Source organism: Stegostoma tigrinum, chromosome 1 (assembly GCF_030684315.1).
Source record: "Stegostoma tigrinum isolate sSteTig4 chromosome 1, sSteTig4.hap1, whole genome shotgun sequence".
Taxonomy (NCBI): Eukaryota; Metazoa; Chordata; class Chondrichthyes; order Orectolobiformes; family Stegostomatidae; genus Stegostoma; species Stegostoma tigrinum.
The window spans coordinates 104,674,564-104,688,401 of NC_081354.1; the positions used below are offsets into that span (position 1 = coordinate 104,674,564).

A 13,838-nucleotide genomic window follows, 5' to 3' on the forward strand; every position below is an offset into this window, starting at 1 on the left:
CCGTAACAAAGTAAAATACTGCTCTTCACATACTTTCCAATAATATCTGTTGAAAACAGAAGGCATTCTGCATTACCTGCAAGGTGGGACCCGTTGATTAGTCTCAGAGTCACACTTTGGTACAAGGATGCTGCACGCAAAAAACATGAGGTACTTGTAACAATTGGTTTGAACAAGGTTTGGAAAGAGTGAAAATTCCCAGCTAATTGATGCCTCTTTTTGGTCCCGGTGACTCAGGTAGTTAGGGTAGATCGTGGAATTGTATGGCTGATTCATACAGAGCTCAAGAGTAATAGGCTCACATTTACCTGCATAAGGGAAGAACATTTAAATGGATTTTCTTGCAAGATATTCAAGTTTTAAATAGTTGATTTTTTTACAAAATGGCAGGAGGTTAATTATTAGACAAACTCTCTGCTAATAATGAAAATTAAGCCACACCATCTTTTAAATTGATACCATGTCTGGAGTGTTTTATTACATCATGTGATGCACTAACATGATGTATTAGCTTTGCAAACACTAATTATATTTGCGGTCAAGAGCAGGTAAACTTTTGTTGTGTGGTGTGTCATGGCAGAATACACATCTTTCAAAATAACTTGATCAAATAACAACAAGTCTAACTTACTACAGTTTATTTTACTGTTATGAGCCATACAACTAGAGCCATCGCAGGTTTCAGCACAGGAATTTTCAGTGCATGATAAATCCCCTTCCTTGCAAGCGCTCTGATCTGCTGGAGCAAACAGAAAACATATAACTGCCGTTTTTAATTCTGCTCCTTCTCAAAAGTAAATTCTTGTGTACCATTTTGTAAAGATGTAGAATTTGTCCAGCTCATCTACATTGTATGGTGCTGTTTGGTCAACAAGTCACGTGTCAATATACATTGGCACAGGAGAGGATCTTCATTTTTCCCGAAGCTTTTAAGGTTAAACGTAGGATAGCCTAAAGTGCTATTAGCACATGGAACACTTCGATTAAACATCAGTCAGAAGCCTAACCTGGGAATATATGAAACTGACATTTGGTACAAAAATACCAAAATGCTCTCTCTCCTGCACTGGCAATCAATATTAATACACAAAAAAAATCAAAATAAGTTCTAACTTTTTAAACATCTCATCTGTAGGAGATAAAGGGCAGAATGTTATGAGACTGGTTGGGAATGGGTGTCTCTACCAGTGAAAACTGTTGTTAATACTTAGGTCATCAGCTGGGTCTGTGGGATCCTTCAGAAAAGATAAATATTGGCTGGATAGGAGTCGCAGCAAGGATGTTGTCAGCTTATAACCATCTTCCCTCCCTAATCAGGCCCTCGGTCTCTTGAACAGGTACTAAGTGTCTTTCAATATTAAACACATTCCACGATTCGCCAGGAACAGAAGCAAAAACAAATTTGCTGGAAAAGCTCAGGAGTTCTGGCAGCATCCGTGAAGGAGAAAACAGAGTTAACGTTTCGGGTCTGGTGACCCTTCTTCAGAGTTGGCAGGAACAGAGTTTTTTGCTGCTCTCCCCAGATAGTGAGTACCCCATCCACCACTGAGTTTTAGACGCAGCAGGATGATGTCCTTAAGTGGGGTGTGGAGATTCCTGGCAAGACCAACAGTTGTTGCTCAACCCTAACTTTGCTTGAACTGAGTGAGTCGCTAAGCCATTAGAGAGAATAGTTACAGGTTCACTATATCGACCCTAAGACATAGAGCAGAGGTAAACCATTTGGCCCATTGAGTGTCCTCCATCACTCAGTGTCCTCACCTCCAGTCTCTCTTTGATGGCAGAAGAGAACTGATTTGTTAGGACTGTATACCCTGGAGTTCAGAGGCATGAGGGAGGATCTCATTGAAACCTATAAAATTTGTTCAGGACTAGACTGTTTGAATGCAGGACAGATGTTCCCAATGACTGAGGAGTCCAGAACGTGGGTTTCAATCTACAGATATGAAGTAAGCCATTTAGAACTGAGAAGAGGAGAAACCCAGAGAAGGGTGAGTCTAGGGAATTTTCTGCCACAGAAAGTGGCTCAGGCCAAAACATTGAATGTTTTCAAGAAGGAGTTAGATATAGTTCTTATGGCTAAAGGGATCAAAGGGTATGGGGTGAAAGTGGGAATAGGATACTGAGACAGATGACCAGCCATGATTATAATGAATGGGGGAGGCGCAAAGGGCCAAATGATCAACTCCTAATTTCTATGATTCTGAGTTTTTTTATGAGATCACAGCTGATCTTACAATCCTCAACTCCATTTTCTTGCATTTTTTCCTATAAGAACCTTTGATTTGCTTAATGATTAGAAATCTTTCTATCATAGCCATGAATGTGCTCAGCCACCTAGTTTCTACAGCCCTTTGCTGTAAAGATTTCTGCAGAGTTACTGCCAGAGCGAAAAGAAATCCTCTCATCTGTCTTAGATGGGCCACTGTATACTCTGAGATTGTGCCCACAATGGGAAGCAGCCTATCCACATCTTCCCGTCAAGCACTCAAAAAATCTCATATGTCTCAATAAAGTTTCCTCTCATTCTTCTAAACTCCAATCAGTATCATCCCAAATTACTCAAACTCTCATTAAGAAAATCTCTCCATTCTCAGGATTGACCCTGGGAACCTTCCCTGGATGGACTCTAATACCAGTATACTTTCCTTAGATAAAGGGACCAAAGCTGATCACAGTATTTCCACTGTACTCTGCCTAATGCCTTGTATAGTTTTAGCAAGTCTTCCCATTTTTTAAAACTCAATTCCCTTTGAAATGAAGGCTAAAATTTCATTTGTTGTCTGTATTACCCACTGAACTTGGATGCTAGCTTTTTGTAACTTACACCCCAGGTTTTCCAAATTCCTCTGTGCCATAAATGTGAAACAGTCTTTCTCCATTTAAATAGCATTCAGCTTTTCTATTCTTCCTATCAATGTGCATAACGTCACACTTTTTCACATTTCACCCAATCTGCAAAGCCTTTGCCCACTCACTTAATCTGTCTATATTCTTCCGGAGTCTCCTTATCATTGGCCTGCCCATTGATTTTTGCGTCATCCACAAACTTAGCTAAAGTATATTCTTTCCTTCATCCAAGTCGTTGATGTATTACAAACAGAAACCAAGGTTGCTGGAGAAATTTGTTTCAGATCTGCAGCATCCGCAGTTCTTTGTTTTATATTAATATATCGCTGTGGGTCTTTAGCTATGACAAGCATCCATTCCAAAAGGACACTAGTGAACCACTTGACAGCCAATAGCAATTGTCATGACCACCATCACTGATAACTAACTTTGAATTCTAGATGTTGATAGAACTCAAGTTCCACTAGCAGTTCATTTGGGATATGGATCCAAGTTCTCAGAGCATTCGCTTGGACCTCTTAATTACCAGCTAATTCTCACTGGGTGGGAAGAAAGCCCAGAAACCTTCTTGGCCCAGGCATTTGAGGCAGCACGGTGGCTCAGTGGTTAGCACTGCAGCCTCACAGCGCCAGGGATCCAGCTTCAATTCCAGCCTCGGGCAAATGTCTGTGCGAAATTTGCACATTCTCCCTGTGTCTGCCGTGGATCAGCCATGCTTAAATTGCCCATAGTGTTCAGGGGTGTGTGGGTTATAGGGAGATGGGTCAAGGTGGGATGCTTCAAGAGGCGGTGTGGGCTTGTTAGGCCGAAGGGCCTGTTTCCACCCTGTAGGGAATCTAATCTAATTATTGGGGGTAGGTGGGGAACAGCAGATTGTCACGACCCACCTCTGCCTCAAAATTTACCTCAGGGAGGATTGGCAGCAGTAGTTTTTGCCCAATACTTCAAATAGTGCAGCACACTGGAATTATAATATAATCAGGCCTCCATAATTGAAAGCAACTAGAAAATATTGTTTTAAATATATCAGAAATATCATTATGGTAAGGTCTTTTTGGTCATTTAGGAGAGATTCTAGCTAGCAACATTGACTATTAGTTACCCCAGAGGTTTAATCGGATACAACTGTACAAAGAGACATTAAATCAATTTAAATCAATCTCATTAAATTAATTTACATTTAAATAAACAATTAAAATTACCGTTCCCACAAACACTAAAATCTCTTCCGCACATTTTATTCATCAGTTTTATTTAGCTTTGAAACCATTTACATTTAATTGTAGAAATACCTAATTTGATGACTAGAATTGATTACCGTTTGATTAGATTCATAATTTTTGTACTGAATTAGGAAGAAATACAAACCACGGGTTTTGGAACAGTTCAGTTCATCACTCCAGTCTTCACAGTCATTTTCACCATCACAGTGGAAAATGCTTGGAATACATCGACCATTACCGCACTCCATCAGACCCTGGCTCTTGCAAGCTGGAAAACAATTTTAATATTTGGAATTTCTAAAATAAATAGGTTAACATGAAATTATTTTGACAACTTTTAAAGATTCTCTGCTCTAATGTAAAATCCTGCAGAATGTACAGCCTCAAGCATTGAACAAATATTCACTGTGAAGTTGATACAGTGCTTGAGTGTGAAGACTTAAGAAACACCAACTTTACCAAACAACAGAAGTATTGGACCAAGATGAATGGCAGAACTACCAGGAGTTATCAAAGCTATTGATCTAGGCATAGTCGGAATACGTAGCTTGTTTGGTTAGATCATTTCAAAAGTAATTAAGGCCTATCTTTTTTAAGGCATTTAAAGAACTCCAGAATAGAGAACAACAAAGAAGTGGAAATGCTACTGAAATTAATTTTTACAACAAGGTGTTGATGTACCAAATCTGGGTGACACAACCCCAAACACGATGAAGAAAGTGAAACATAGATAACAAAAAGTCTGGACATATCTCCTTAAATATATAAATTATGCTGCTGGATTGGGGATACTTAATATAATATTCTTTTTCAAGGGCAAACTGGGTAATTATAGGGCATTTTGTTCCTTTAATTTGTAGGGAATTTCTTGGAATTCAGAATGACATATAATTAATGAGCATTTAAAACACATGGATTAATCAATGGCAATCGGTATAGATTTGTGAATAGAAAATTATGTTTAACAAATTTATGTGAGATTTTTGAAAAGGGTGACTATTATAGAGATAAAGGGAATGCATTAGTAGAAGTAATATATATGTTTTCAACAGGCTTTCTGTAATAAATAGAGCAAAAGGCGTCTCAGAAAAAAAAACCCAGCATATGACACAAGGTGCAGTCCAGTGGCTGAATAGAATGATGATTGATGAATAGGAAGCAAAGTGTTAGTGGATATAATTTGGATTCAGAAAAGTTTAAAATGGAGTACATGAAGGCCAGTGCTGAACATTGTTTGTCGTGGTATGTAGAGATGACTTGGGCATAGTGAATATAATATTGGAATTTACTGCCTACACAAATTAGGAAGATTAGTAAAGAATGGGGAGGACTGTGAAATACTTCAGAAAATAGACAGATGAGCAGACCAAGTACGTAGGTGACGGGGTAACTTAATGTGAATGAGTCATAGAGTCATTAACATACAGGAGGAAATTAGAGATAACGAGGTGAGGAGCTGGATGAACACAGCGGGCCAAGCAGCATCTTAGGAGCACAAAAGCTGACATTTCAGGCTGAGACACTTCATCAGAAATGGGGGAGAGGGTTCTGAAATAAATAGGGAGAGAGGGGGAGGCGGACCGAAGATGGATAGAGGAGAAGGTAGGTGGAGAGGAGGCAGACAAGTTAAAGGTGGGGAAGGAGCCAGTAGAGGTGATTGTAGGTGGAGAGGTAGGGAGGAGATAGCTCAGTCCAGGGAGGACGGACAGGTCAAGGAGACGGGATGAGGTTAGTAGGTAGGAAATGAGGATGCAGCATGAGGTGGGAGGAAGGGATGGGTGAGAGGAAGAACAGGTTAGGGAGGCAGGGATGAGCTGGGCTGGTTTTGGGATGCAGTGGGGGGGAAGAGGACGAACTGGGCTGGTTTTGGGATGCGGTGGGGGAAGGGGCGATTTTGAAGCTTGTGAAGCCCACATTGATACCATTGGGCTGCAGGGTTCCCAAGCGGAATCGGAGTTGCTGTTCCTGCAACCTTCGGATGGCATCATTGTGGCACTGCAGGAGGCCCAGGATGGACAAGTCGTCTGAGGAATGGGAGGGGGAGTTAAAATGGTTCGCGACTGGGAGGTGCAGTTGTTTATTGCGAACCGAGCGGAGGTGTTCTGCAAAGCGGTCCCCAAGCCTCCGCTTGGTTTCCCCAATGCAGAGGAGGCCACACCAGGTACAATGGACACAGTATGCCACATTAACAAATGTGCAAATGAACTTCTGCTTGATATGGAAAGTCTTCTTCGGGCCTGGGATGGGGGTGAGGGAGGTGGTGTGAGGGCAGGTGTAGCACTTCCTGCGGTTGCAGGGGAAGGTGCCGGGTGTGGTGGGGTTGGAGGGCAGTGTGGAGCGGACAAGGGAGTCACAGAGAGAGTGGTCCCTCCAGAAAGCAGATAAGAGTGGGGAGGGAAAAATGTCTTTGGTGGTGGGGTCGGATTGCAGATGGTGGAAGTGTCGGAGGATGATGCGTTGGATCCGGAGATTGGTGGGGTGGTGTGAGAGGATGAGGGGGGTTCTCTTTTGGTTGTTATTGCAGGGACGGGGTGTGAGGGATGACTTGCGGGAAATGCGGGAGACACGGTCGAGAGCGTTCTCAACCACTGCAGGGGGTGGGGGGGGGGGGGGGGGCGGTGGCAGTTGCGGTCCTTGAAGAACAAGGACATCTGAGATGTGCGGGAGTGGAATGCCTCATCCTGGGAGCAGATGCGGCAGAAGTGAAGGAATTGGGAATAGGGGATGGCATTTTTGCAGGAAGGTGGTTGGGAGGAGGTGTATTCTAGGTAGCTGTGGGAGTCAGTGGGTTTGAAATAGATATCAGTTTTGAAGTGGTTGCCTGAGATGGAGACAGAGAGGTCCAGGAAGGTGAGGGATGTGTTGGAGATGGTCCAGGTGAACTTGAGGTTGGGGTGGAAGGTGTTGGTGAAATGGATGAGCTCCTCATAGGAGCACGAGGCAGCACCGATACAGTCATCAATGTAACGGAGGAAGAGGTGGGGTTTCGGGCCTGTGTAGGTGCGGAAGAGGGACTGTTCCAAGTAACCTACAAAGAGGCAGGCATAGCTTGGGCCCATGTGGGTACCCATGGCCATCCCCTTTGTCTGTAGGAAGTGGCTTGGGGACCGCTTTGCAGAACACCTACACTCGATTCACAATAAACAACTGCACCTCCCAGTCGTGAACCATATCAACTCCCCCTCCCATTCCTCAGACAACATGTCCATCCTGGGCTTCCTGCAGTGCCACAATGATGCCATCCGAAGGTTGCAGGAACAGCAACTCATATTCCCCTTGGGAACTCTGTAGCCCAATGGTATCAATGAGGATTTCACAAGATTCAAAATCTCCCCTCCCCCCTCCGCATCCCAAAACGAGCCCAGATCATCCCTGCCTCCCTAACCTGTCTTTCCTCTCACCTATCCCTCCTCCCACCTCAAGCCGCACCCCCATTTCCTACCTACTAACCTCATCCCGCACTCTTGACCTGTCCATCCTCCCCGGACTGACCTATGCCCTCCCTACCTCCCCACCTACACTCACCTTTACTGGCTCCATCCCCGCCTCTTTAACTTGTCTACCTCCTCTCCACCTTTTTCTCCTCTATCCATCTTCAATCCGCCATCCCCTCTCTCCCTATTTATTTCAGAATCCTCTTCCCCTCCCCCATTTCTGATGAAGGGCCTAGGCCCAAAATGTCAGCTTTCCCGCTCCTAAGATGCTGCTTGGCCTGCTGTGTTCATCCAGCTTCACACTTTGTTATCTCGGATTCTCCAGCATCTGCAGCTCCTGTTATCTCTGACACAGTAGGAAATTACTTGTCTATTGATTCTATGATCCCGCTCACTGTAAAATAATCAGATTTGCTCCATTTCCTTGCAGGCGTTCTGCAGGTTTATTTTGTTCACGTGCCCATCCAATTTTCCTTTGGAATCATGCATCTTCTCTTCTTCCATCACATTCATAGGAAGCTAGTTCAAGCCATTATCACTGAGTTCTTCCTGGATCAGCCTCTCCTTGCCTTGCCTTGCATCTCTTACCGAAAGCTGGTTTACCTGCCATTGTCCCACCAGCTAATTGGAATACTTTTCTTAGTCAACCTGTAATAATCGTGTAATTGATATCAGCTCCCACACCCCCCCCACCGCCAATCTCCTCTGTTCCAAGGACAACATTGCCAGCGTCTCCAATAAAAATGAAAAGTGCTGCAAGTCACCATCAAGACTGGCAGCATTAGTGGTGAGGGGAATAGAGTTAAAGTCTGGAGATGAATATGATTCCTCTTCAGTAAAGGAAAGTAGAAATTTGATAAGTTTAGAAAAAATTTATATTCTATTGTGGGATGCAGAACAAGCTGATGGAATAAAATTCCTCTTCATTACTGGGTTGGATATCAATGTTGCATCAAAATGATGCAAGCATTAACCTCCAAGTGGGGAGGTATGGTTAATCCCAATATGTTGGACAGTTTTGGCAGGCGAAAGCTTTTCTTCACTACACAGCAGTGTTGTGATCCTCCAGAAATTTGAGATGTAAAATATGAACAGCAGACTCGGCTTAGTTTTTGCATAATCCATTGTTTACTATCACTTATTCATTTGGTCTACACATAAGGAATAGCTGGAATGCAGAATAATACACAGCAATCATCAATGCTTTGAAGTGGGATGGTAAGAAATGTGAGGCCAAAGTGGAACATTGACTTCCCTGGAAGCAAAAAAATTATCAGGTTAAAGGAAAGCTAATCATATTACTCGCTCACTTTTAATTTAGATAATAAGACTAATTCATCTTTGGTTTATAACATATTATTTAATATTGACAGCCTTACACTTACACTTTCCGGCATGAAAGAAGTAAATATTTAGCGCTACACTCTGACAATGCAGCTTGATTTTAATTATTTTTGTGTGCATGCTCATAGAACTTAATTTGAATTACTATTTTGATGCTTACCTATAAACTCACAAAGTAAGTCTAAATTTTGCCTGCATAGTGTTAGTTATTAAACTTTGCTCCGTAAGTACATTTCTCAAGGGAAATAGTTCACGAGTACACACTATTCCTTATGTACCACAAGGCAACAAAAGAGTTGCACAGGCTTAGTAGCAACAGCAGATGCTGGAGAATCTGAGATAACAAGGTATAGATCTGGATGAACACAGCAGGCCAAGCAGCATCAGAGGAGCAGGCAAGCTGACGTTTCAGGTCTAGACCCTTCTTCAGAAAGAAAGAAGATTGCTGAAGAAGGGTCTAGGCCCGAAACATCTGCCTTCCTGCTCCTCTGATGCTACTTGGCCTGCTGTGTTCATCCAGCTATACACCTTGCTATATCAAAAGAGTTGCAGTTATCTTTCTCAACCTATTTCCAAATTCTTGGCTGTACTGATAAGCCATAAACATTGATGGTGAATTGATGACCTACAGCAGTTGACCTCATCAGATTTGTCTCTGCAGTCATGGTCCCCATCACAGACCCAGGACTTCAGGACACACCGGCCACTACCACATCTGAAATGGAGCTCAGGATTGCATTCTGTAAAAAAAAACATGGCTCAAGAGAGTGGAAAAATTATAACACAGGACATTGAAAACTGACATGGGGCAAAAGCAGAGCTGTATTCAATTTCCAAGCAAGACGACTTAATGAAAATTACTTTGTCTGGAATCAAATAAATCCAGAGCCTTACCTACATAGCCAATGTAACAAATGACATGCCCTGCCTCCATTTCTTTTCCTGAAGTATTCAGTCTTGTTGTATTATTACTCTATTGATACCAACAAATTCCTATAGACCAATCATTCTTTACATGTAAACCAAGGTAATAAGTTTCAGCTGCCACTTCACTGCAAAGAGCATCCATGTAACTTGCATTTTCCAAAAGTTACTGGATACTTATCAGTTTGGCATCATACCGTGTATTTCAACGGTGCTCCTTTGTTTATGTATACTTTATCAGATCCCACAAATGCCCACAATGCTATTAAGATAGTGAGACTTCAACTTTTACTTGTTATGTTTTTAAGGAATCTGCCCCATATTTAATGAACTTAAATCACAGCATATATCAGCACTCACATACGGGAGGACTGAAATCATGATTTGACCTGTTGCCCTGTTGTATCTGTGCAACTGTTTCACCTGCAATGCTCTATCCCAGCCACATTTTCCCATATTCTTTTCTTTATTTCATTTTCTAATGACATTATAGCTTCTCAGAATAAGGAATTGCCCATTTAAGACAGAGTTGAAGAACAATTTCATCCCTCAGAGAATCTTTAAGATTCTTTACCCAGGAGAGCAGTAGAGGCTGAGTCATTGGATATTACAAGGTTGAGTTAGACACATGATGGAAATATAGGGGTATCAGGAGTTTGGGAAACAAAAAGGGAAATGGAATTGATGCCAAGAATAGATCAGTCATCTTTAGCTGCTTTATCAATTACATTTTCTCTATCATATGGTCAGAAGTGGGAACATTCCCTGACGATTTCACCAGTTAAAACTCTTCAAACACTGAAGCAGCCCAGGTCCATATGCAGCTAAAGGTAAAGTTCAATCTTGGGCTCAAAATTAGCAAGTTAACATTTATGTTACACAAGTGCCGTGCAAATGATCATTTCCAACAACAAAGATTCTAATGATCTCCCCTAGATATTTACAGTACTAACATCACTGAAGCTGTACTGTCAACATCCTGTGGATGATCAATAAATAGAAACTTAACTGGTCCAGCCACTTGCTGTGGGTACAAGAGCAAATCAGAGACTGGGAATTCTGTGGTGAGGAGCCCGCCCATCACCTACAAGACATATGTCAGGAGGGTGATGAAAAATTCTCCATATGTCTGGAGTTGCAAAAACACTCAAGAAGCTTGGTACTATCCAGGATAACACAGCCCACTTGATTACCACATGATCCACCAACCAAACCATTCTTTCTCTTCACCATTGATGCACAGCAGTGTGTGCCACTTGTATAGACACTGTAAGAACCCACCAAGCTCCTTTCAGCAGCAACTTGTACACCCTTGACTGTCACCTCAAGGACGACAGCAGCTGATGGATAGGATCATTGTTATGATCCAGAAAATGATATCCCAGACTGAAATCTGTCTTGATAGAACATATTTTGTATTTTTTTTTGTTTCATTGAGATGATCTCTCATTGAAACACAAACATGCAATGCCACTGTTTTGGAGTTTAACGATAAAATAGAAAATTATTACGTGAGAGAAATGAAGATAAATAGAATAAATCAAACTGGACACAAAGCAGAAATTTAAAGATTTTGAGACAAAATAAAATATCTCAGTGATCCCATGATCATTCCTTTGTACTACCAATGAAAATTTCTTTGTATTTCACATCTAATTAATTAAGTTAACTTTGGATTCAAGTCCCTGTCTTGAGAACCTAATAGCTTCTTCCTGAAACCTTCAACAACTGAGCTTAGACATTCTCAGCTTCAAATGACAGCTTCAGGGGTTTAGCCAATACTTCTGGTCTAGATTTTTAAAGTAAACTCATTCCACTCTCACAACTTCTTTCTAAGAGTCTTAAAAATACCTCCATTTCTTGGCAGGAGCTGTTTTGTGCATGTAGCTTTAGCTAAGACTTCTGCAAACATCCTCAAACTGAAGCTAAAATGTTCTTTGCTCCCAAGTTATGGATTTACACCAAAGCCCCCAAAAGATCCCTAAATCTTGTACCTGACAGCTTAAAGCACTACACAGTCTATTTTGTCACTTGTAAAATCCCCCAGTGTAAACAAATTCCCAGTAGCCTTCACAAAACACCCCTGTCAGACATTTCTTTTTGAAAAAGAAATCATTATGGCTACAGAAACAAGTGCACGTTAATCTTTAAAACCCTTCAGACTCACAGAAAACCCTTGTGACACCAATTCAACATTCAAAACTCCAAAAACAAATTATGTTAGATATATGTACATAACCTCACATATCATCACATGTAAGTTCCACACTAAGACGAACAATTTTCTGACCTTGAACTATATTGTTCTTCCCTCACTGCTGAATGATTGAAAACCTAGAACTCCCTTCCTAAGTGCACTGTGGGTATCCCTAGACCATATGGACTGCAGTAGTTCAAAAATGTAGCAAAAATTTCATGATCAAACTTTAAAAATCCTTTTAGAAGATATTATAGATTTTTTCCCAAAGACATTTTTGTGAAGTATTCTTTATTTTAGTAATCCCAGCACAAGAAATTATTTCTCCTTTTCATTCTTCGAAGTGGTACATTTATACTCCCTCTTAATGATTTTTTGGAAACACTCAATAGCACAAAAAGGAGAGAACTCTGTCATATCAGAAAATAAATCTGAAAACTTGTAGTAAACCTTTAGCTGACCAATCTTTCTGCGTATGTTTTTTCTGGACCTTTTCCCTTAGATTGAAAATAAATTTAGTTATGAATAACATTCCACCACATCAGAACAAGTGATTCAGAATATCTGGCTGATTTGGACGATTTTTAGATGTTGATTTTCCCTATTTTTATGGCAGAATAGTAATGTGTTTTATTCCCTGCATTGAGAAAGAAGCAAAGATCTTCTAGCATTTTTGATTCTTCCTGGGTTCAGTACTATAGAAATTTTAAGACTGTCGGTGAATTCCTTTGTGATGGAATTAAACAGATTAAAGATAAGGTTTAGAATTTTGTCACGATGTGAAGGTGACAATGTTGGGCAGGGGTGGTCAAGATCAGAAATCACATGATGCCAGGTTATAGTCCAACAGGTTTATTTGAAAACACAAGCTTTTGGAGTCACACTCCTTCTTCATGTGTTAGTGAGAGAGGTAGTATCAGACACACAAGTTATAAGTAAAAGATCAAAGGTTTACGCTACTGATGAGGATGTCCGAAACAAACCTAAGATGCTGGTAAATCTTTAATCAGTTAGAAAGTTTTAATTGATTATTATGTACATGTAAATCCCCAAATTCCTTTGAAGTTGCTATCCTGAGAGAACTAAAGGTTCTATCAGTGTAAAGAGGAGGTGACATTTTCAGTCAGACGATGCACGTTAGGTGTAAGGCCTTGTTTAGAATCTGTTTATGTTTTGGTTTGGAGTCAGACTGGTTTAATTTCTAGAGTAGTGATTTATAAAAGGCCACATTGACTGATTGTTGATAAAATGTTAGCTTTTTCAATAAAATTGAGTGTGTCTGCAAGTACAAATTCACCCCACACATTCACATACGTGTGTCCACGTGTATGTACGTGAGGGAGAGTGAGTGTGTGTCTGTTTGTGGGTTGCTGATGGTGGTGGGAAGAGAGACAGAGAGGGAGGGAGGGAGGTGGGGGGGGGGAGAGAGAGAGAGAGAGAGAGAGAGAGAGAGGGGGGGGGGAGGGAGGGGGGGGAGAGAGAGGGGGGAAGAGAGAGGGGGGAAGAGAGAAGGGGGGGAGACAGAGGGGGGGGAGACAGAGGGGGGGGAGACGGGGGGGGAGACAGGGGGGGGAGACAGGGGGGGGGAGACAGAGGGGAGGGAGACAGAGGGGAGGGAGACAGAGGGGAGGGAGACAGAGGGGAGGGAGAGAGAGGTGGGGGAGAGAGAGGTGGGGGAGAGAGAGGTGGGGGAGAGAGAGGCGGGGGAGAGAGGGGGGGAGAGAGAGGGGGGGAAGAGAGAGGGGGGAAGAGAGAGGGGGGGAGAGAGAGGGGGGGAGAGAGAGAGAGAGAGAGAGGGAGGAGAGTGAGAGTGAGAGTGAGAGTGAGAGTGTGAGTGTGTGTGTGAGTGTGTGAGTGTGTGAGTGT

The 13,838-nt window shown here is 42.0% G+C and overlaps 1 protein-coding gene across 5 annotated transcripts in view; it reads right to left on the reverse strand.

Moving 5' to 3' along the window:
* The window catches only part of corin (corin, serine peptidase), a 212,727-nt gene that overhangs the window by 58,566 nt on the left and 140,323 nt on the right, over positions 1–13,838 (reverse strand). For 2 of the 5 annotated variants that reach the window (XM_048544631.2, XM_048544686.2), the window contains 4 exons: positions 9,481–9,591; positions 4,219–4,341; positions 632–739; positions 77–308 (listed from right to left, as the gene is read on the reverse strand). In XM_048544631.2, coding sequence (XP_048400588.1) covers positions 77–308; positions 632–739; positions 4,219–4,341; positions 9,481–9,591 — 574 coding nt within the window. The remainder of the gene's footprint in view (positions 1–76; positions 309–631; positions 740–4,218; positions 4,342–9,480; positions 9,592–13,838) is intronic. The other 3 variants (XM_048544649.2, XM_048544640.2, XM_048544678.2) reach the window with 3 other exon arrangements.